The following is a 22734-nucleotide window of genomic DNA, read 5'->3' on the forward strand; positions in this document are numbered from 1 at the left end:
GTAAATTATGAGATTTCCCCGCTACAGTTTGATGCATCCTCAAGTCCGACGCTTGTTGATGTCGTCCACGTTTCGCGGCTGAAGCCATATGTCACTTGCAATTCTTCACCTACCAAGCACTGAGATGGCGCTTCACCACCCGGGGGTCCTGTTAGGGAAGGATGAAAGCAGAGAGGAAGAAGAAGATTGCGGGACGCTGGCTGCTGCATGTTGTTGGTGGTCAGCCTTCTTAACTACTCTGACTCATATTGTATATATATAGTAAATACAATCTTCTATACTCCCAACATCCCCGTAATAATATCAAGTCCCATCATGCAGGGTCAGTGGGTGTGGGCAGTAACAGCGTGAAGGATGTTGTTCGTCGGAGAGAGAGAGAAGGAATGCAGATGTCAGCATGTCTGGTAGAGGTGGTGAGACAGGAAGTCAATGTCCTGATCCAAGCATCCAGATTTATATATGATGGAACTACTGTATTCCTGTAGGTGCAGTGCCCAATGAGCAAGGTTGGGTCCTTCAAAGAGTAGAGCCAACAGGGGGCAGGGTGGTCGGTTATCACACAGACACTGTGGTTGAACAGGTATGGTCAAAGTTTCCTGAGTGCCCAAACGAGCAAAAGACACTCACGGCCACAGATTGAGTAATTACGCTCGTGTGCAGAGAGAAGACATTTGGCATAACCAGTGATGACCAATGCAGTGACCACTCATGCCAGTGCCTACTTCAGTAGGCGCAGAGGGTCAAAATGAAACAGAATTGGCCGAATTGTAATCCACTCGGTAAGAGTAGAGGCTTGCTGTGACCCCCCCAGAGAAAGGAGCATCCTTCTTGAGAAGGTCAGTGAGTGGACGAGCCATGTCAGCGAAATTTTAAACAAAGCGACGGAAATAGAAAAACAAGCCCGTAATAGTGTGAATGTCTTTTCTGAATGTAGTAGAACAGGAAGATTGCACTCAGCACAAACTTTAATTGGGGGAGGTTGGATTTCTGCAGAGTTGATAAGATGAGGTAGAATATTTATTTCACAGCGGCAGAAACGGCACTTGTATGAATTCACCTGAGGGCCAGCACCACAAAAGACAGCAGGAACATTTTTGAGGTGCTGAAGGTGACTCCCTGAAACACACACTGACATTATCGAGGTCAAAAAGGCATGTTCATCACTTCAAGTTGTGCAGAGAGTCCATCATGTCATTGAATGTAGCTGAGGCCAAAGGGTAGCATCCAAAGGGCATTACTTGGTATTGGTAAAGACTGCCTGGTGTTACGAGGGCAGTTTTCTCAGGGTTCATCATGTCTATGCGATAGCACAAACAGAGGTCAGTTGACGAGAAATATTGGGCTCTGTGAAGACAGATGCATCACCTATGCAAGGCAGTAGTTAGACATCCTCTTTCATTATTTTGTGAAGGTGTCAGCAGTCAGTGCAGAAGTGCCAGGCATTGTCTTTATTTTTTCACCGATATGACTGGGAATGTCCATGAACTACTCCATGACTTGTCCATGATGTTCTTGTCCATCATCTTGTTGACCTCTCTCTGTACGATAGATCACTCCACTATGAAGGTGCAAGAGAACCTCCTATGAATGGGGCTAGAATAGGCGACTACTGATGTCTGTTCAAGAGCGCAGTCACCCAAATAAAATACAGTCGCCAACGTTTATTCGGACCTCACGAGGACTGCGGAAATGTCCGAATAAACAGGTGTCTGAAAAAGCAGATTAAGAAAAAAAACGAAATCCTTTATTTCCACACACTTATTCGGACTCGGCAGTAGGCTTGAAGAAATCGTGAATGCACCATTGCACGCTGTTCCGTTTACGCGTAATCAGGTAAGCCTGAATCTCGGAGAGAGTTGTACGGTCACTATAGGCAGCTGAAAGCACATTCACTACTTGTACACGCTCCACATGCAACAGCAGCGTAGCACATGGTGCGTCATCTTCCGAATCGGAGTCATCATCTAGCGGCGCAGCAGAAACCTGACGAATGATCTCGCCGTCGTCGAGTTCTGCACATATCGGTACAGCAGTATCAGCACTTGTGAAACTGTCAACTGAGGCGGTGTCCCGAATCGCAATGCAACCACTGCCCAGGTCTCGGCAGAACATTTTCGGCTTCAGTAAGGAGCACATCGGAAGGCGACAAATCCTAGGCCTCCCGGCACCTGCTTGCCGGCATTCCCCTGCGCAGTCTGTGTGGGCACTGTCGGCGCCATTAGACACTCGACCCTATGTTTCCATATGCCGCATTGCCTCGACACAACACGCAAAGCAAACATCACCCCGCCGTCATGCCGACATTAGTCGCACGAACGAAAAATGTGGCCTAGTCGCAGCGTCGTGCACAAAGAACGAAACAAATCAGCTGCTGGATTGTCTTCTCATGGCTTAGTAAGCTAAGACCGGAGCTGCTGTAGCTACGAACCAGACAGAAATGATGATGATGAGCGGGGATTTGCAGTAGAGCCCCCTTCGTGGGGCAGCATGGAGGCTCCGTTCAAAACAAAAATGTCATTCAGCAAGTCAAACCATGCAGCGGTCATAGTCTGTGCATGGCGCTCTCGATCGAGTTGTCTCAAGGAGTGTCCGAAAAATCAGACAAGAGGTTGCAAGGTGTCCGAACTTTCGGCAGTTGTTATACATTATGGTGTACGGGGAGAATGGCGATGACGCGAAGGAGACCGAATAATCGAGCATGTCCGAATTTTTGGAGTCTGAAAAATCAGTCGGCGACTGTATATCCATGTGAAAGCAGGAGGTGACAAAGGGTTCCAGTTTGCTCAGAAGAAAGACAGGGAGCAGTTATCTTACAACTGTCATTGGCAGGTGACAAATGAGGGGATGGCAGAGCATGCCACAGAGGCCATCAGGGTCCAAGGAAGAAATATGGAATTTTTCTGAAAGGGTGATGGGCACCAGGGCAACACTCTGGGAAAGCATGTACAACAAAAATCCGGAATCAGTGATCGGTAGGCACTCGCAGTTCTCCAGGATTCGGATGCCAGTGTCTGGGTGCACAATATTGGACCAAAAATTATGTTAACAAGCGGGGATATGATGTATTCGCCATCAGGATCAAGAGGACAGCTCGTCAAGATAACATTTGCAGAGGCCTGTGGGAACGCTTTAGCAAACTTGATAAACATGAACAGAGTGGTGCACTGGAAGCTGCATAGATAGGAAATGGCAAATAGCTGTACTGCACCTGCGGAACAGTTATTCTCCCTGGAGTGCTTTTGAAACAAAGTTGAGGCCGAGAACAAGGTTAATTGGGCAGCACTAGAGGACGATAAATAAAACAGTGGTGTAGTGGCCAGCAATGGTCATGCATACTGTGCGCCATGTGATAACGCAGGAAGTGCTGCTGTCAGTGGCCCTCACTGTACACTTCATGGCAGGTGTCAGAACCTTCCTCATCCTTCAGTGAGGAGCTGTGCTCCTAACTTCCACTAGACAGTGACAACAGAAAATTTGTTGGCCAAGTCATAGATGCAGCATCACCCCCAACCCAAGAGGTGTATTGCATACTTATCTGAGGTGTAGCAACCGGTTTCAGGACGAAGAGCAGTGAACGTGGGATGAGCAGGACCGACCACCTTTGGCAGCAGGGAGTGGCTGTACCTTGCCAGAGCTGCTTAGGCTTTTGGGTTCTCAGACAGCATGTGAGGCAAAAACGATCAAGTGCCTCGCGCTTGACGTTAGCAGCTCGAGAAACACCATTGGTTATGCGACAATCAGTAGCTATGGCAGTGATGACCAACATGTTCAATATAAAATCAGTGGAAACAGGGGCCTGTCGGCTGCTGTTTGCCGGTCAGTTAGGCTGCAATGGGGCAGAAGAAAACTCTGCATCTGGGATCAAGTAGCTGGAGGAACCTGATGGCCATTGCTAATGTGGACGGAAGGCCCAAGCTTCCCATCTCCAGACAAATAACTGCTTGTGTAAGTGAGATGGAGTGCACACTGTCCTGGAGGTCTGAACAAACTGTAGCTAGAGACATGGCCACCAGCTAATGGCAAATGATGCATGTCAAGACTCCTGGCAGCTGATTTAGTCTCTGCAGGTCTTCACATGAAGATGTCGTGGCAGTACTAAGCAGCTTGTCAAGCGCTCATGTGATGCTGCACCTTTTCTGCTTCATTAAAACTTCTTTCTGGGCGAGTTGGTGCATACTTGACATAAAAATTGTAACAGTGCAAACACATGCAACCACAAAGTACCAAGGACGAGACACAAGCACTTGTGTCTCGTCCTTGGTACTTTGTGGTTGCATGTGTTTGCGCTGTTACAATTTTTATGTCAACTTTTCTGCTTGTTCAAAGCAGTAACACATTTTTATAAATGTGTCTGCCATGGCACGGTTCCTTCAGATGGAAAGATTGAAGGCACGTGCGTGCGCATACGCACGCGTGCACGCACACACACACACACACACACACACACACACACACACACACACACACATGCACGCATGCACACACGCACGCGCGCACGCGCATGCACACACACACACACACACAGAGAGAGAGAGAGAGAGAAAGCACATAAACAGACGAAAGGCTCAAGAAGGCATCAGGCCTGAGCAGCAAGCGCTCCTGAGCTATGGGAAAGACAACCTTTAGACTTGGTGTTATTGTATCTTACAAGTGACTTTGTACTTTTCACCAAAGCCCTTTTTCACCAGTTTTTTATGTGCATCGATAGTCTCAAATACGAGCGCTGAGTGGTTATGGTCAGAGTGGTCTGTGTGTACAGGGCTCGTGTGTGGAGCGTCTGCTGTGTGGGTTGCCCACAGTGGTGAAGTCGGCGCCCAGCAGCAAGTTAGGACCTTTCTTGGAGCTGGCCACTGCCCGGGCCCTGAAGCCAGGGGGACTTGTCGTTCTTCAGGTGGGTGTCAGCTGGACGGCAATGTAAGCCAAACGTTTCAGACAAGCGGCACACAGAGCTTGCTACTCTAGGCAGAGACAATTGAGAAAATGTGACAGGAGCACCAAAAAAGAAAAGCTGAGAAAAAGCAGCAAATCAATTGAGGGCCGGTATACAGTAGACAAAGAGTCACTGTAAGTCCGAACTGCTTTGAGTAGAGCAGCAGGGTGTTTGTCACTCATATGGCATCCCTACCTCTGTCACAAGGCCCGGGAAATAATTTTCTTAATCCATCTGATAGACAGACGCAGTGATTCTTTAAAAAGCAGGACAGCAATGATAATGAAGGCAAATCATCAGCAGGTATGCTGATGGGTAAAACGTAGAAAGTCGTGCTTTGCAGATGCAAATAAAATGGAACTAAGAGCAACCGTGCTGCAAAAAACACAGTACACATTGCAGCTATAGCATGCTCGCCAACTGGGTGCTAACTTGGGTCGCTTGGCATGCACGAAGCTGGGTGAAGAAATAGCGCTTTTTTTAATGTGACGACAGGAGGCACACTAGCGTTGGCTGGTGACCACAATGTTTATTCGCATTGTGAAAGGCTGCTTATACATAAAGATCTAAAGTTTCTGTAACTGTTGAAGGCATAAAAAATAAGAAAAACACTTATTTTTCCAGAAAAAAAAAAAAGAAAACTGGAAACATATGCTAACCTTTCATAGCATACAGAAGTAAAAATAACAACAGCCAAGAGAAAATAACACACCATGCGAAGACATATTTCCAAAGGTATGTCAAAATATTAACATTCTATAACAAATGACCCCCCCCCCCTCTTTTTTTTATTCACTCCAAATTTATGGCAGCTTTCGAAATTCTCATCTACTGACCATGAAGCCTGCACTTGTTTCAGGTATAGATTTAAGGGGCGACACGGGGGTCTTAAAAGCCGAAAATTGTGAAAGAAAAAAAAGCAATTTCTCAAAACTAGTTGTTTAAGCATCTGTAATGCCTAATCTACACCGTATCAAAATGATTTGCCCTGACACGCACCCTAAGTGTCCAAAAAAATTATTTTGTCAGCGCAGACGGCGAGAAACAACCCCAAAATCGCGCCGAAACAGCTGAGTTCACGAAGCAATTTATCGTCTTTCCCGACGCTGAGCACCGCCATCTTGGTATAGTTCGAAAGCTCGAAGTTCTGCCTTTCAGTTCCTCGCATCCTCACCGATGATGGCCACATAGAAAAAGCGCAAACGTAAAACAATCATGGGCCAGTCTGACAAAGCTCGCGATTCACGTGGCACTCTTATTGGCTCAGTACGCCATTGCGCTGAGAGATGCCTTCTGATTGGCTGTTGCTATGGCAATTAGGCCTAGCAGACGAGCTTGTCTGCTAGGCCTGGAAGTGAATTGCTTCGAAAACTGCTGATACGGCATTTCTTTGTTCATAGTATTACGAACGTAAGCGGCAAATTGACCCTCACTAAAAAAAAAAAGTTTGAAACTGTACACGTGTCTGCGAAAAGCGGAGCGCAAGTCGTCTCTACTTCCTACAACAAGAAAGAGGAGGTGGTTATCCCATGGTTCAGATGAGCCGGCAAGATCGTAATATCACAGCTACATCCTAAAGCTTTCAGTTTTTTCTTAAATGTAGTGAATTATTAATTGGATCAAATGTAGGCTAATTGCTGCCACATTGTTTTTTTTCTTCCTAACTTTTGTATTTATTTGTGATAATCACAATTACTTTATTGGTATTTGCTTAGCTTTAGGGTGTGCAGTGGGCCTTTGGAAATGTTTGCATATTCTTTAAAACACTTAATTTTAATGAAAAATTATTACGAAAGCCCATAAGAAATGACCTAATTAGGGTTATTGTATTCTGTCATATATTTTCTTCCAAGTGAGATATTTGAAATCTACATACATATTTGAAATCAGCATTCTACAATGTATCTGCACATAAAGTTTAAGCAACATATGTTGAAAATTAAAAGTTTTCACGACCCTCATCTCCCCTTAAAATGAAGCTTTCTTGCTGATTTTTGTGCATGTTTTTGCTTGTACCTGCAGCAACCAGTCGCACGACAATATTGTGTGTATTTGCTGGCTTTTTTCACGCTCTGAAAAGCACTTTTATGTAGCACATATTGAGCAACATAAAGCTGTATCAGGAGTTTTTCATGTTGCTCTACAATTTTCTCAGTGACATTTTTCATCTAATTATAATATTTGAGAAGATGATTAATTAATGAAGACTCATTATATATTTAAGCAGAATGAAAAAAATAATTTGAATATCTCCAAGTGATGACAAATAATGTTACTTTGGTTCTGTCCAGCTACATGGCATTCGCATATTTTAAAACTCTGGCTAAGGTTGGCTGGGACACCCTGTATAATGAAGAACGGTTAACTATAGCGTACATTCTTTTTTTCAGGTCTCCCTAACTTTCCCTATATTTCAACACCTTTAAATTACATTTAAAGGTGTTGAAATGTAAGGCTGCTCAAGACTACAAAAAAAATGCATGCTAGAAAAAACTTGGGAATTTGTGTCACCGTTTTGTGGCAGCGCAAGATGCTGGGTATCAGAAGAGGATACTGTATTTTTCCGCATATAACCCACACATCTAATTAAACAGCCTGAAAAAAAAATATCCAGGTGTATAACCCATGGAAATAACTGCATACAACAACACCCAAACCTTTGCAAGAAACGGTTTACACTTGTGGATGTATTTCTCATCCGCGTCATATCTTTGGCCAGCTGCTCTGTTCCTCCCATCTTAGGAAATGCTGATAAAACAGGATTCACACGACGGACGTGATCGCAGACGAATCACTCACATGACATGTGATGACAATTGGATCACTTCGCAGCTACCATTCACACAACAGAGGTACTATGGGCGGTGCAGCCCTCGCATGGGTGATGGCAGCTGAGCAAATGCAACTGAGCCGAAAATCCAAACATTGATTTGGCTCTTCACCATATCATGAAGCAGTTTGCATGAACTAAGGGAGTGCCGCGGGAACAGGTGACACGATCACATGATACGCAGTCCACAAGCCCAAATTGCAATCAAGAGACAGGGGTGGGGAGAGAGTGGGTTTCCCTAGATTTAGAAGGTAACGAAACTTTGAATGGCGGAAAACCTCGCCTTGAAGTGTGGCTTCACGGCAGTGCATGGAGTAATGCCGTGAAGCCACATTTTAAAGGACGCTGAACCACTTTTTATTGAAGTCGAGAAATGCAGTTGAAGTTAAGTTTGACAATTTCAGAAATACTCTGCTGCAAAAAGCTCTTCAATGCATTCAGGAGAAGTGGAGTTGTTGGCAGTAAAAGATACTGTTCGCAGTGCTTTCGCTCCTTCTTAATGATCTGCACTGTGATCTGCACTGGCTACGGCAGTGCGGGTTGTGCCCACAATGCTCCGCCTACTAAATGTCACCGTGGCACACAGTTAAAACTTTATTTTGGATGTTCACATAGATGTCATTATTTCAAATTTTGGTGCCTGCAACGCGCCAAATGTGGTTATCCTCAGTGAGCTGCAATGCATTCACCCAGTGGACTCATCGCAGCACCTCACAGCAGCCACGGTATCTATGCTATGTAGCAGACCGCAGCTACATGCAACTGCAGCGTTTGGTTTGTGCAAGACAGGGCTAGAGTGCCCACTCGTGCTCATATGCTCCTGTCTGGTTGTGCTATGTGGTGCGGACTGGCTTTGTCCTGCACCAGCTGGATTGACGGACAGTAGGCTAGTTGAGTGTTCAAAGCTAGTCGAAATTGGCGAGACCGAACGGCTATGACACTGGTAAGCAGGGTGAGAAAAGTTTAATTGCTATGTGGGTGGCCGCAGCTGTGCGGGAGCAGCCAGCTGTCAGCTTCTTCTGGAAGTGTGTAATTAGTATCGAAATTCTAAAGCAAATTTTTGCTTACTTCAGCCTATTTATTAAACTGCATCAGTAAATATACGCAGTAACACTAGGAAGAAGCACACTGATCCAAACGCCCTTCTTGATTCATGTTGGCTATTGGCCAGTACAGTCGAACCCGGATATATGAAGCTCGAAGGGTATTGCCAAATAGTTTGACATATCAATAATTCAATATATAAAATTTAAAATTTGATGCAAAATTCTTCGGGGGGATTTTACAGCTGTTTGTTATACACAATAATTTGTTATATCAGGGTTCGATATGCCCAGTTTCAACTGTAGCAGCTGCGTATACGAATCTGCTGTGTTATGAAATAAAGCGTCCAGAAAAGAGTGAGGAGCATTTTTATGTTAAAAAGAGAACATTCGAGAGGAAGGTGGTCCCTGCACTCCGCTTGCAGGATCCATGTGCCCCAAATGACTGCAAAAATTTGGCTGAGGTGTTCACAGCAGCATATGCTATCCACAGGCTGTGTTTTTTCACCAAGCCCGCGGGCCGCTTAGGGCTCCTTTAAGGTGGAAGTCACATATGGCACTTGTTTAGTGCAAGTTTATTCAGTATACGTAGTACTTAAAGCAGGCGAGATTGGTAGCAGCAAAGTCGCTAAAATTGTTTGTTTCTTTAGTGACTTTGTCCGCTTGCTCTCGGCATCTTTTGCCAGAGTCAGGCATCACTCCACGTGCACTGGAATATACTTTAATTTACTTAGGATGATTAGTCGTGGCATTTCGCCCTCGTGCTTTGGCGGAGGCATGATACGGTCACGGACTGATTTTTCAGGCCGAGAAATGGCCAAAAGGGCCATGCAGGCTGAAGAATCAAATTTAATTTAGAAGAAAAGCCAAATTTTATTCCTCCTACACAGGCAGTTAGTGCAACCTTTGAATTTCATCACTAAGACTCGTTGTTGGCACAGGGCAGGTGCCACTAACGAAAAGCTGTTAGTGGCAGCTATCCTGTCACTTACATTTTTGTGTAATCTTTTTTTTTTGCATTTTCTACCAAGATTTGCATTTCATATTTGTTTGCTGTGCCACATGTGTAAACCTGCAGTGGATGTTCAAGCTTTTTCTCTTCAATGGGTACTTGGCATTGGTTTTTGGCTGCAGATATTCGTGTTACAGTCAGGTGAATGACGAGGTTTCCCTTTTTGGGGCTGCTCTGTGTGGCCTGCATTCAATCCCATATGCAAGGCAAGCGAAAAGTTTGCATTCGCTCAATTGTTTGATGAACAACTGAGCTGTGTTTAATTTTCATTGGCTTTCTTTGGATTCCTGTTGATTTTTGGCAAATCATAGATCCCCATATGGACCTGTCCTCAGCGGAGGAAAAGTTCGTTTGATGCATAATACAATGCTCTCGTTATGATGTTTGTTGTTTAGTGGTTGTTTTAAATATGATATTTAGTTCAGCAGGTTTCGCTGGGGCATGCAGGGTGTCGAGTCCCTCCTAGGTGATGACGGCTCTGAGCTGCCTCCTGGTGCCAGAGGTGCCTTATGTGAGCTGCTGACTATGGTGGCCCAAGGATGTCAGGAAGATGTGTGGGACACCCAGCAGAGGGCGCTGCTGCCTGCGCTGGGGCGCTGTGCGGTGCAGCTTGCACCGGACTCCAGGGCAGCACTGCTGGACGCACTCGAATCCTTGCCACTTATACTTGCCCTGCACTGCTACCTGGCAGCGGCAGGAAAAGCCCCACCTGGCTGCAACATTTTCTCCACAGCCACCAGTGTTGGTGGCGAGAGGTGAGCAGTGGTTCCACCGGGGGAACAATGCGCTTGGAAGGTGATGGCTGCGGAGGAGATCAGTGGAAGTTGCAGTGCAGCCTACTTACGCTCGTGCAAAATCCGACAGTGGATCTCATTTTAAGTAAACAGAGTAATCTGTGCGAAGCTGAAAGCAGTCACATTTGCATTAAGACTTGTCACAGGGCATGCCTGCACAACATGAACAAACACCATTGTAGCCACTGTATAATTCTGTAGAATACTAGCACAAGAATTTAAAGCCTTGTGTTATGCTTCCAGCTCAGAAAGCAGGCTTACTGACAAGAGCAAGACTCCACAAAGGCCAATGAGGGAAAATTGAGACAGATGGCACAAAAATATGTTGAAAGGAATACGCTTGTATTAAATGTACTAGGAAGTGACATGGAAGTATGGAAATGAGTAGGAGTGTGCAAATACTCGAATATTCGATTTCGAATTGAATAGCTAACATTCAAATAATTCTACTGGCAAGTGAAATATATACAATTCGACTTTTTCAATACTTGGTTTTTCGAATATATGATGATAGACCTGGCCGTGGTCAGTGCCTTGACATGCACAGCGCTACATGGCATTACATCTTTTGGTACGAGGTTTGACCCGGGACGATGGAACCGATCGAAACGCAATGCGGGCAGAGGGAACTACAAAGGCAGCTCCTACGGAAAGCACGAGAGTAGGTACTAAGATTGGGCCGATTAGCCACCGGAAGGCATACAGATCGTATCAGATGTGCATATTCAGTAGTGTTCATGCCTGCAGATTTGCACAGTTCGCTTGCATACGTGCTCGTAGTTGCCAGCAGTTCACTTGAGGACCCAAACTCCACTTCAGTGGTCGTCAATCTAACCCGAATGCATGATCTCACAACCAATCATCGATGAGAACCCCGTAGGAACATATTCGCAACAAGATTTCCGCGAAAGCTTGTGGCACGTTATCATATCAACCTGCGGTGAATTTTTGTCACGACCACACTGTCGAGCCCATTAGGTGTAATTGGAGCTGCGCTGACGGGCGTCAAAGACTGAAATTGCGCTTTCATACTGAATCAAAGCAAATCTACTTGCAGTGGTCGCACAACACTTACAAAGATGACAAACAGCCTCACCAGTGAAAATGAGTGTACGGATGACTGTTGTTCACGGCTGCCATTTTTGCAAAACACCGTACGATGGCCCCTCATTCCGTAGCAGGTGCATATCGGCCTCTTTTCATACTTTTGAGCAGCCTGTCACAACACTAGCTTTGGACTTGCATGGCAGCTTTGAAGATGTCATGCAAGTAGTGTGCTGACCCCTGGCTGCAGACACATTTACACGCAGGGTAGATGGACTTGGGGGAAAAAAGGGGGAAGGGGGTCATGTCGCGCGAACTTGCCAAGGGTCTCCTGATTTGGGAACCTATGACAGGCAGCAAACAATGCCAAAACCGAAAGGCACCTGCTCTTTACTGACAACGCCGACTGCAGTCGACCCGTGCATCACCGATGACCGCACAAAGCAGTGCCGAGTCACGTGATGTGCAGTCCCCACTTTTGTCTGTCATGCAGATTGGCCTTGAAGGGACACTAAAGTGAAACAATAAATCACTTTAGACTAATGGAGAATTGTTTGAGAACCCTGCAGGCAGTCATTTAAAAAAATAGTTTGATTATTAGATGAGAAAATGAAGGTCCAAGTATCAGTATTTGAATTTCGCGTTGGCTGAATAAAGGTTCCCGAAACTTGCCATGTTTAATATTTGGTTCCTTTAGAACACAATGTAGTCAATCTGTACCGCTATATATAATTAGTAGGCCCTAGAAGGTGCCATCACAATCCAAGATGTCACAGCCTCCAGGTGCGGGAACTCAAGTAGGCGTCGCCACCCGTATTTCGTTCTTGCGCTTTTTCTGGCTTACCAAACGTCTTATCATTGTAAGAGTGGTGTTTTTGGTGTTGTAGAACGGTGATTTACTGATGCAGAAGAAATCATTTTTCACTTTAGTGTCCCTTTAATGAGCTGACGATAACCTACAAAAATCACTTGCCATAAAGGTAGAGAAGCCCTTCTGTTTTCTGGAAGAAAACGGAAAATCAAAGCTTTTCAAGCAATAGAAGATTGCTATTATGCACAATATGGCCCATTGTTAAACTGAAAACCTGATTCGTATTTAGGACAGCACAACTTCTATATTTCTTCAGCTTCAGAGGGAGAAAAGCACCTGATTCCATTTAACAGGCATTCGAACAATAAAAATATATTCCAGACCTTCGTATACGAACTGATATCTGTTACCAGTGTTGGCATACTAATTTCATCTTTCCTTTAATAAGAGTAGACCGTACTGTACATCTTTATCCTAGGTATCTAAATTACTCGTGGCTAGCAGCATCCTTGTTATGTAATGTGAGTAGCCTCCTGAGCATGTGCAACACTGTGTTCGTTTGCACAAAATTTGTAAGCATAAAGCCGTGTGTCAAATTTTCTGATATTCGACTTGATGTAAGACTTCTTTTTCCTACTACTCGGTATTTGCACACACCTAGGAATAAGCGTAGCATCATTGTCGCTCGCTGTAGCTTGGTGGAATTTGTGTAAAGCGAATAAAAATATATTATATTTTGCATTTGGGTTCGGTGAGAAACTGCTGAGAATTCCCACAAAAGGCTCCACTTTCCATTTACTCTGGGCTATGAGTTCTGAATGAAGTAAGATGGCAGTGCGTGTTCAACAGACTACTGCCCTTGGCCAGCAGTCTAGCATAATGCGGACCAACATTCTGAGCAGCCTATCTCACTAGACCCAAATGCAAAATAATATCCTACCTTTTTGTTCACTACTGTACGTAGCATGCAATGCTAAGTACAGTACGAAACGAAATTGTGCATCACATATCAAAAATAATAATATTAGCTATGTGCCATGTAATTTGGTGTGACATTAGGTCTCACCCTTTTATGTCCCAAGTTATGACAATAAATGGTTGAGAAGGGTCACTGACCTGAGCTTGTTTACCCCCGAAAGAGTGGAGGGACATATTTTTGTGACTAGCAGAAGTATCACACCGCACACACTTGTGATGAGAACACAGTATGTCACATAGTAGAAGGAAAAAAATGCACAAGTACCATATTAACTCAAGTAAGGGCTGGCACCCCCAACTTGGCAGCTCAAATTAAAAAAAAAAAATCCTATGGAGAAGCAACCGCGTTCTGCACCCTGATGCCATGTGCATGCATCGGGGAACTTTCGTGCTCTGTCTACTTCTGCGTGCTGCTACTAGATGGCGAGAGTTGCGTATTGATCTCTGATGCAATGGTACATCCGCGATCTAGGGCATGCACAAGTTGCCGGCTGCACTGGCACTATTTTGACCAAAAGATTCAGTCCCATGTAAGGGCCATACCTCACCAAATTGTGACTAAAATTTGCAGGGTCTCTTTAGATATCTCTTAAGAGGGGAATGGTAAAAGCCTACTCTTCCTCCTCTTATCATTTGCCTCTTTCTCTTTGCCTCCTCTCTTTCTCTTCTTTCTTTTAGTCATTACTTCTCGCTGCTAAACATTTTTAGTCATTTGTGATCAATTGTGGTCATTACAAGCTGTCGTTAGACATGTTGGCCATATCATAGTCATTAGTAGTCATTACAAGTAATTACTAAACATTTTTAATCATTTCCAATGAATTGTAGTTACAAGTTGTCGTTAGACATATTGATCATTTAGTAGTCATTACTACTAATTTCAGTCATTATTAGTCATTACTACTCACTACTAGGCAGCTTTAGTCATTTGTAATCAATTGTGGTCATTACAAGCCGTCGTTAGACATGTCAGTTGTATCATCACCAGTAGTCATTACAAATTATTTAAGTCATTATTAGTCATTACTGGTCATTATTAAGCATTTTAGTAATTTACAATCAATTGTATCCCTTACAATTCGTCATTACACATATTGGTCATTTCGTAGTCATTACAAGTCATTACTGGCAATTACTAAGCATTTTTAGTCATTTCTAATTAATTGTAGTCATTGCAAAGTGTCGTTAGACTGATGATTTCATAATCATTACTAGTCGTTACTGCACACTAGTAAGCATTCTTAGTCATTTGCAATCAGTTGTGGTCATTACAAGCCATTGTTAGACGTACATATTGGTCATTTCGTGTTCATTAGGAGTCATCACAAGTCATTAGTAGCCATTATTAGCCATTACTAGTCGTTATTTATCTCTACCAATCTCTATTATAATGTTATCATTTCCTAACTGGCACTATCAATCATTTTTCATTTTTTAATCTGTCTTCATGCAGCGTGATGACACTTCGGCGGACACTCCGGCGGTCAGGTCTGCTGACACAAACTTCACCATGAGCCTAGAAAGGCTTTTGCCTTTAAAAAAAGTGCAGCTCTTACACGAGTGGATACATGACTTGATCTAACCTTACATCCACAGATTCTAGTTGTAATTCATGAAGTAGTTGCAGGGTGTCTACCAACCGGGAAAACCGGGAATTCTCAGGGAAAACTCGGGGAATTTCTGCTTTTATTAGGGAAAGTTAGCTGTAACTTTATTGAAAGGGAACGAAAGTCGTGTTAATGCTGGCTCCAGTAACAGAGGAATTGCAACGAATTGTCATTGACACTGTGTCATAGGAGAGTAGTTAACGACCGATTTTTCGAAGATGCCTGATAATTCGCACGGCTTTGCGGCACCACTATAATGTATATTGCCCTTACTGCAGGTCTGAAATGGCTTTAATCAAAGCCACCACCACACATTTTGATTATCTCGCCGCCTTGAACCGGTGCTCTCGCACGCAGATCCTCTGGCAGCCGTAGCCACCACCGCGGCAACGTTAGGCCTAGCTGATTCTACTCGACCTGTCGACGGAAGTTGTATCAGTACCAGACTTGCGCTTTCGACGCTACAGGTGACGTGGCCGTCGCCGAGAAACTCCACTGTCAGGAGCGTATTACGCCTCTTGCCGTGCGGTGCTGCGTTTTTCATTGAAAGAATTCGCCGCTGTCAGCAACAGCACCGACTCCGCCTTTGTATAATCTTCGCCATTGACTTCGAAGCTCGCAGAGCACAGCGCGTTGCGTAATGCCAGTTTCTGAAAGTTAGCTAGCTTTGCCTTAGTACAGCAGTGTTACGCGATGAAGGATAACAAGTGTGGGAAGGGGCAATTGTCACGAGACACAGTATGCATTCCTTAATTGCACACACGTGCACCCCCGTCTCCTGTCGCAGTATGAGCACGGATATGCCTAATAAGTTTACTAGCAGGCCTTAAGAGCTTTTTCGGACGTGCCTATGGCAATTTTAGCCCTTAAGGGCAGTAAAGACATGCATTCATTTTTTTTTTGACTGTTCGATTTTTCGGATGTTTTTGCGGCCCCTAGGGAGTCCGAAAAATCGGGCGTTGACCGTACAACTAACCAAGAGGATGCTTCAAATGATCCATGGGGTGAACGCGTGGCAGAATTGAGGATGAGAACAGAAATACCAATGCACTGAGGAATTAATGGGAACGGAAGCATGCCGCCACCTCTTTGAAGGAGCTTGAGCTCAAAAAACGAAGTGTTGACTGACGCCGAGATGCAGGTGTCCCTCATTCAAACCAAAATAAACTCTTTAAAGTAGTGAAACCCAACACTGAGATGTTGTGTACAGGCTGAGAGTATGTCAGGACAGTTGAGGTTGACTTTCCAGCTGCTGAGAGAGAATCTTAGTTGTGACAAAGTTCAGGCCTCATAGTGATGAGCTTGCTATCAATTGATAGAAATTGCCCATATTCAAAAATATTTACGTATGTGTACATCTCCTTTTCATTCGTATTTGAGAATGTTCGATTCAACTTGGATTGGGTTTTATTATTTTTTCCGCTGTGCCCTCTGTTTTCTTTTTAAATAAAATAGATGTTGCTTCTTACTTTTCAAACTGGATTAAGTCATTTTTTTTGTTTCAACATGCTTACTAGAGGGTGACAGCATCGAGCAACATGGTGTCAGCCTGTGTTGACACAAAACAAAGTTCTGGCTCATTCAGGGAATTTTGCAAAGGTGCTCAGGGAAAACCTGAAAACTCAGGGAATTTGGAAATGTCAACTTGCTATACACCCTGAGTTGTTCTGTAGAATGCGTTACAGATAAAAAAAAAACTGCACTGTGAAAAGTGAGAATTGTATGACTCCACTACAATAAAACTACATTAATTCTGATTTCACGGGACCACAGAAAATGTAGGAATTAACCAGACGTCAAATTATTAAGGGCACGAAGAAAATAATAAATTGCATAGTACACCAATGCACCTTTATTTATTGGATAAATCCTCAACCCTTGCTTCTACTCAGTACAAGATCGGCACAGAAGCTCCAATTCTCGTCATTTTGTGGCTGATTAGCACTTTCAGCAATGGAAGCCTCGCGACTTCTTTCACAGTACGGCCCGTTCAGCCGACTTTTATTTTACTTCGATGGACTGATTTTGCAGACATCGTTATGCAGTTAAACCTTCATAGATTGAAGTCGTTAAAATTGGCAATTTGATCTGTTATATCGAAATTTTGTTGCATTGAAATTCGACATTTTATGCAGATAAGTACAGCCGCCTATGGATATTCCTTACATTAAAGGGGCCACAAAATTTTCTTAATTATCCCACAATCGGAAAAAGCTAATTTTAATGAGAAAGAAAATTAATTTTTTTGTAATTTGAGAGTTTGCAATGAAAGAGATAGTTTAATGCTGTGTCGCAGTGTAGTCACATCGATGGTATGAAGCGAAGCCAGCCACATTTTCACATCCACTCCGCCCCCATGGCTGATTATGCCACCTGCTATGGGACAATGCTCGCAAGAAAAGCGCCGGCAGTGGGGAACGAATGCTTCGTCTTCCTTTCCCTTCAACACGTCTCCGAAATGCAAGATTAGGCAAGCTACAGTACTGAACCCGCAGGAAGACAGCGCACATGATGCCTTGCCATCTCGGCATGCCCACTCTTTGCACCCACGGCAGATTACCTCGAAAACAGGCCACATGGGCTGTGTACGTGCTCAGCCGCACCAACAGCCATGTGAAGCCACAGCCTCACTACTACTTCCACCCCCCTCTCTCTCCTTTTCTGCTTGATCGCATTATTGCAAGCTTGCTCTGTAACCACTTTTGCCAATCCCTTTCCCCTTGCTCAAGCAAGAAGACAGCGCTCATCAAGCCACCGTCCTTCTCAGCTCACCCTCGCATGCTTTCACTCTTACCCAAAGCATACACTGTGCAGGGCATGACAGAATCTTATCACACTTGCACTTTATACGAAACATGGCACGGTTATGCTTCGGCAGTTGCTCTTGGTCGCACGCGGCACACAATGTGAGGTGCATTTGCAAGTAGCCGCGTGTGCACCGAAGTTTCAATTTATTGTCGCGGTATTCCTCATGGTGGCAGTGAAATTTCGTTAAACTGAAATTGGGCATAAGTGCACTTCATTACATTGTGGTTATAAATACATGGTGTTCTATGGACAAGAAGTTATAGAAGGTTAACTAGTTGATTATTTGAGGATTGTAACAGCAGAAATTAAGGAACACAGACACAGAAAGAACGAGTAGACGAGGACGCAGCTGCACTGTCAACTGAATTTTTTATTGAAATCCCCGCTATTATTTATCTTGTCGCCATATCTCCTTTCTTATCTATCTGAGGCTGTCTTAAAAAGGTGACTTCCTTTCTTATCAAGGCCACTGACTGTGTACATACACATTGCACTCCTGTTTTACTTATCTCAAATGCCTCAAGAATCTCCTGAGTTATAAGTCCTTATCAGGACCCATAAAATTGGTACCCCCTTCTGCGCCATTTTATCGGAATCAGACATGTGGCAATTGCTGCTTTCTGCACACCTTTTCAAGCAACTTTCCTAAGTTAGGGTCAAAGATCCGTTCATGATGAGGAACTCTGGCGAACTAACCTCCGAGATAAAAATGTACGAAATGAATTATTGGTACGGGTTCTCTATCGACATTGAAGACATATATTATTCAATAACGCACATGGATTTGATTAATGTACTGAGAGAGACCATCGAGGAGCAAGGAGCCACTCCATTTTAAAACTCGGTAGGGAGGTCTGTAGAAACCTTCTTGGAGCTGTTGAGAGCCTATCTCACTACCACAATCGCTGTGAATGATGGAACCTTGTTTGTCCAAAAAAGAGGGGTCTGCATTGGATCAAAAATAGCACCAATCTTGAGTGACTTGAACTTGGCAGCATGCGACAAGAAAATTCAAGTATCCATCAAGGAAAGGCGCGTCACAAGGATCTGTCGATACGTGGACGACTTCTTGATACTGTGCCAAACAGAGAATGCAACAGATTACCAACAACTTAAGGACAACGTACTGGAGTCCTTTCGATCAACGTGCCCAGAGCTGAACTTCACTTATGAGCATTCGAACCACAGTTTTCTGTAGTTCCTAGACATTTTACTAGAATTCCAACCGGGACATCTATGGTACAAGCCCAGAGCAAAGAAACAATTTCTTCCTTTCACGTCAAGCCATTCCAAGACTGGAAAATGGGTAATAGTGAGTGCAGCGTTTAGATCAGCACTGAAGAAATCGTGCCAGCATCAAACTGAACAAAGTTTTCAGCGGCAGTTAAGTAGGCTGAAAAATGCGGGGTACCCTGTGTTGATACTATGCAGCATAGCTGAAGGCCTCATAGAGAAGATTGAAAGAAAACAAGAAAGCAAAAGCGGACCTGAAGTTGCAGATGTAAAAACTAATTGTGAAAAAATTCCATATGTGCATGGACTGATCCACAATCTCATCAAGATTTGTAAAAGACACGACGTCCGAGTAGTGTGCTCAGCACCGTACAAGGGAAAAGTATGTGTGCACGAGTGAACCAGAAAAAGAAGAAACCACAATGCCAGATACTGCGATCATGTCAAAGGAGTAGTGTACACCATCCCCCTGTCCTGTGGAAAAGAATGCATAGGGCAAGCAGGTAAATGCCTTAATGATCGAACAAGAAAGCACGCATCATCACTTTCAGGGACCCCTGGCAGCGATCTGGCCTTGCACTGCAAACGTAGCGAAATGAACAAGAAGGAACAAGATAGCCAAGTAAGCACGTGCACCCCCAAATTTCATGAAATGCAAGTCCTGAAAAGGAACGATGATAGGCTAACCGGGAGACCCTTGAGGCATTTGAGATAAGTAAAACAGGAGTGCAATGTGTAAGCACACCATCAGTGGCCTCGACAAGAAAGGAAGTCACCTTTTTGAGACAGCCTCAGATAGATAAGAAAGGAGATATGGCAACGAAATAAGTAAGAGCAAGGATTTCAATAAAAAAATCAGTTGACGGTGCAGCTGCGTCCTCGTCTACTCATTCCTTCTGTGTCCGTGCTCCTTAATTTCTGCTGCTACAGTCCTCGAAGAATGAACCAACTAGCCCAGTTAACCATCCTTTTGTAGTTCGTAATATTGAGAATTTCGTTATATCGAGTATAAATGTTTAAATGTATCAACATTGAAGTGTGGAGTCGACCACTGTTAGAGAGAACATGCGAGTGCGTTGCTGGGACACCCTGAGGTGCCCATTTCCGGCGCAGGTGCTGAGACCCACTGGGGCGGGAGCAGTACACTCTGCGCGTTGTCTGCTACTGCCCAGCAATGGGCCAAGCACTGGACAGTGCAGTATGAGACAACACGTGGAGTGTACTGTTCCGGCAGCTGTACACACCTGTGCCGAGTGGATGCCCACAGTTAGCGCCTCGCGGAGTACTGGCTATGCACTCACGTGTTCCCTTTAACAATGGTCAGCCCAGTACTTTGGCTAGCAAGCTGAATACTAAGTGGCACAAAAATGTTCCTTGTTCCTGCCTGCTGCAGTGGTGGACAGGTGCTGTGGCTGCTGAGCCAATGCTTACGCTTTCCTGAGCCAATAGCCGAGGAGGTTGGCCGACAAATGCGCTGGTTTGTTGACTGCCTTGTGGCAATCAAGGAAGGTGCATTGCAGGAGGAACTCAAGGTGAGGCTTCATTTATTGCATGCATGCTCTGCAAAGGTGCTTCACTTGCAACAATTCGGATGGCGATGTGGGCACGCACCCAGAGGGGGGTCCGGGTGGGGGGGAGCCCAAGAACCCCGCGCTCCGAAATTAAGCGGCACACACCTATACAGCCCCCCCTCTTCCCCGCCTACGCCACCACTCCTCACACACGTTGCTAAAGCGCCGCCAAATCAGTGTTGATACTTGACAGCTATTGGGCGGTCAACATTTTGCTTCCTTTTTCACTCCTTTTGGATGGCGGCAGTTATCGGCATCCCCTGGGGGTTTCCCCTGGGGCATCCCCTGGGCCAGTTTTCTCATAGATTTGTTGCCCATGCGATTAACTCGAGATACGTTCAGTTGTCACCACCTATTCAACGGTAATGCGCATCGCTGTTGCTTCGTTAGTTCAACCTTCTTTGTTTAGACTGACCCAGGAACCAGGAAAGGGATTCGGTTCAGAGTCAGCTGGTCTGTATGCTCTTGGAACGAGTTGCGGCTGGAGAAAACACCAGTTGCATTTAACTTTTCCTTTTGCTTCATTATTTCCTCGAGTGACGGCTCGCCGCGATGCTGGCAGATCCTCGGAACCATATACCCACGATATGGGTTAGATAAGGTGGAAAATAAAATAAGGCGAAACAGCGTCCATCATCAAACCCTGCGATAACCCTTAAACCCATAAGCAATATGACTGTCACCCGTTACCTCGTCTGGTTTTTCCCTAATTGTACAGGTCTTCTCGTGCAAAATTGGCAACTGGAAACAAGATTTGCTAGGAGTTGACAAATTAAGCCATTAACTAAGGGAGAGAGCCTAGGCAGCAGCCAAACAGGAAGGAAAAGGAAAAATTAACAAAGTTAACCATTGTTTATGAAAATATTTATCGATCCACATCTTTTTATTTAAAAAGGAAGTAGAGAACAATGCTGTGTATTTTGAATGACGCTTCTACAGTTATCAGTCGAGCTGACTGATGTAGCCACTTCTCTGCTGTTCTTATGTAGGTGTTTTTCTAACCTTCCGCGGTGGGCACAGTACGTCTAGAACTGCAGCTTCCTGCTCTTTATGCGGTTGTATAGTACCGACGGCCACGCATGGTTACGCAACTTCCCAAATAACAATACGAGTCGGTTTAGGCATTTAACTTGGTAGAGCAGGGAATGAAGGATCCAAAAGAACTGTGATTGTTCCTCAAATATATATTTCAGTATATTTCTTCAAGAGCTGATTAAAAGAAACGTTACTATAGTCAGATACATACAACTTAAGTGTGCAGTGAAGCCCCACCCACGCCCTCATAACCACCAGCCACTGTTCCTCCGTGAGGCTGAAAATAATTCGTACTTCAAAATTTTCGCTTTGCCTGAATAAAGTGGTAACCACAAAAATAAAATTATTAGTGCGTAATTTTATGTTTTCCCTCCCCTATTATAGTGGAATGGCGAAAGCCTAATTCTTTATTGAACTGAAATAAAATGCTTGCTTCGCTGTAACTGTTTATTGTCAAGTTTCACTTCAGTTGGCAGTGAAGTTTCATGAGTAAAACGGCCTCAGCAGTGAAATGAACTGTACCGCAAACTTTTGAATAGTGAAATGCTCAGACTCCATACACTTTGTCCATATCTGTTGCACACCTCATTGCTTCCGTCGATTAAAAGATTCTTCAAGAACAGCAGACACTCCGGAGGCACCAAGTACAATGCCATTTTGAAAAGACCTCATGACAACAATTTTGTTTGCTTCTGTGATTGGCTGGCAGAGTAACACAGCTCTGTGCGGACCATGTGCCTTGGTTGCCAACTGCAGTTTTTTTTTTTAAGTTGTAATCTACTATGGAAATCCTTATTTTACACTTTCGCTTGTTTACTTGTTCTTGGCTGTGTTCTTCCTGCGCTTCTTTCCTGCGCGAGCCCATTTGATGTGGTTCCTTGTTTGCCAGTTGAAGGAGAGGTGTACCTCACAGGGCATATCTGTGAGATACACCTTACTTCATTTCTCTTTTGCACCCCCCCCCTCCCCCCAAGAAAGAGAATCCTGAGTATATGCCTGGCGAGTTGGTCTAAATTCATGCCATTAATGCAGCATCAC

At 44.4% G+C, this 22734-nt stretch overlaps 1 protein-coding gene across 2 annotated transcripts in view; it reads left to right on the forward strand.

Annotated features, from left to right (window-relative positions):
• Positions 1-22734, forward strand: part of LOC142576583 (focadhesin) — a 429785-nt gene that overhangs the window by 366903 nt on the left and 40148 nt on the right. For both annotated transcript variants that reach the window (XM_075686768.1, XM_075686769.1), the window contains exons 32-34: positions 4760-4891; positions 10263-10570; positions 20484-20622. In XM_075686768.1, coding sequence (XP_075542883.1) covers positions 4760-4891; positions 10263-10570; positions 20484-20622 — 579 coding nt within the window. The remainder of the gene's footprint in view (positions 1-4759; positions 4892-10262; positions 10571-20483; positions 20623-22734) is intronic.

This window comes from Dermacentor variabilis, chromosome 3, assembly GCF_050947875.1.
Source record: "Dermacentor variabilis isolate Ectoservices chromosome 3, ASM5094787v1, whole genome shotgun sequence".
NCBI classification, from domain to species: domain Eukaryota; kingdom Metazoa; phylum Arthropoda; class Arachnida; order Ixodida; family Ixodidae; genus Dermacentor; species Dermacentor variabilis.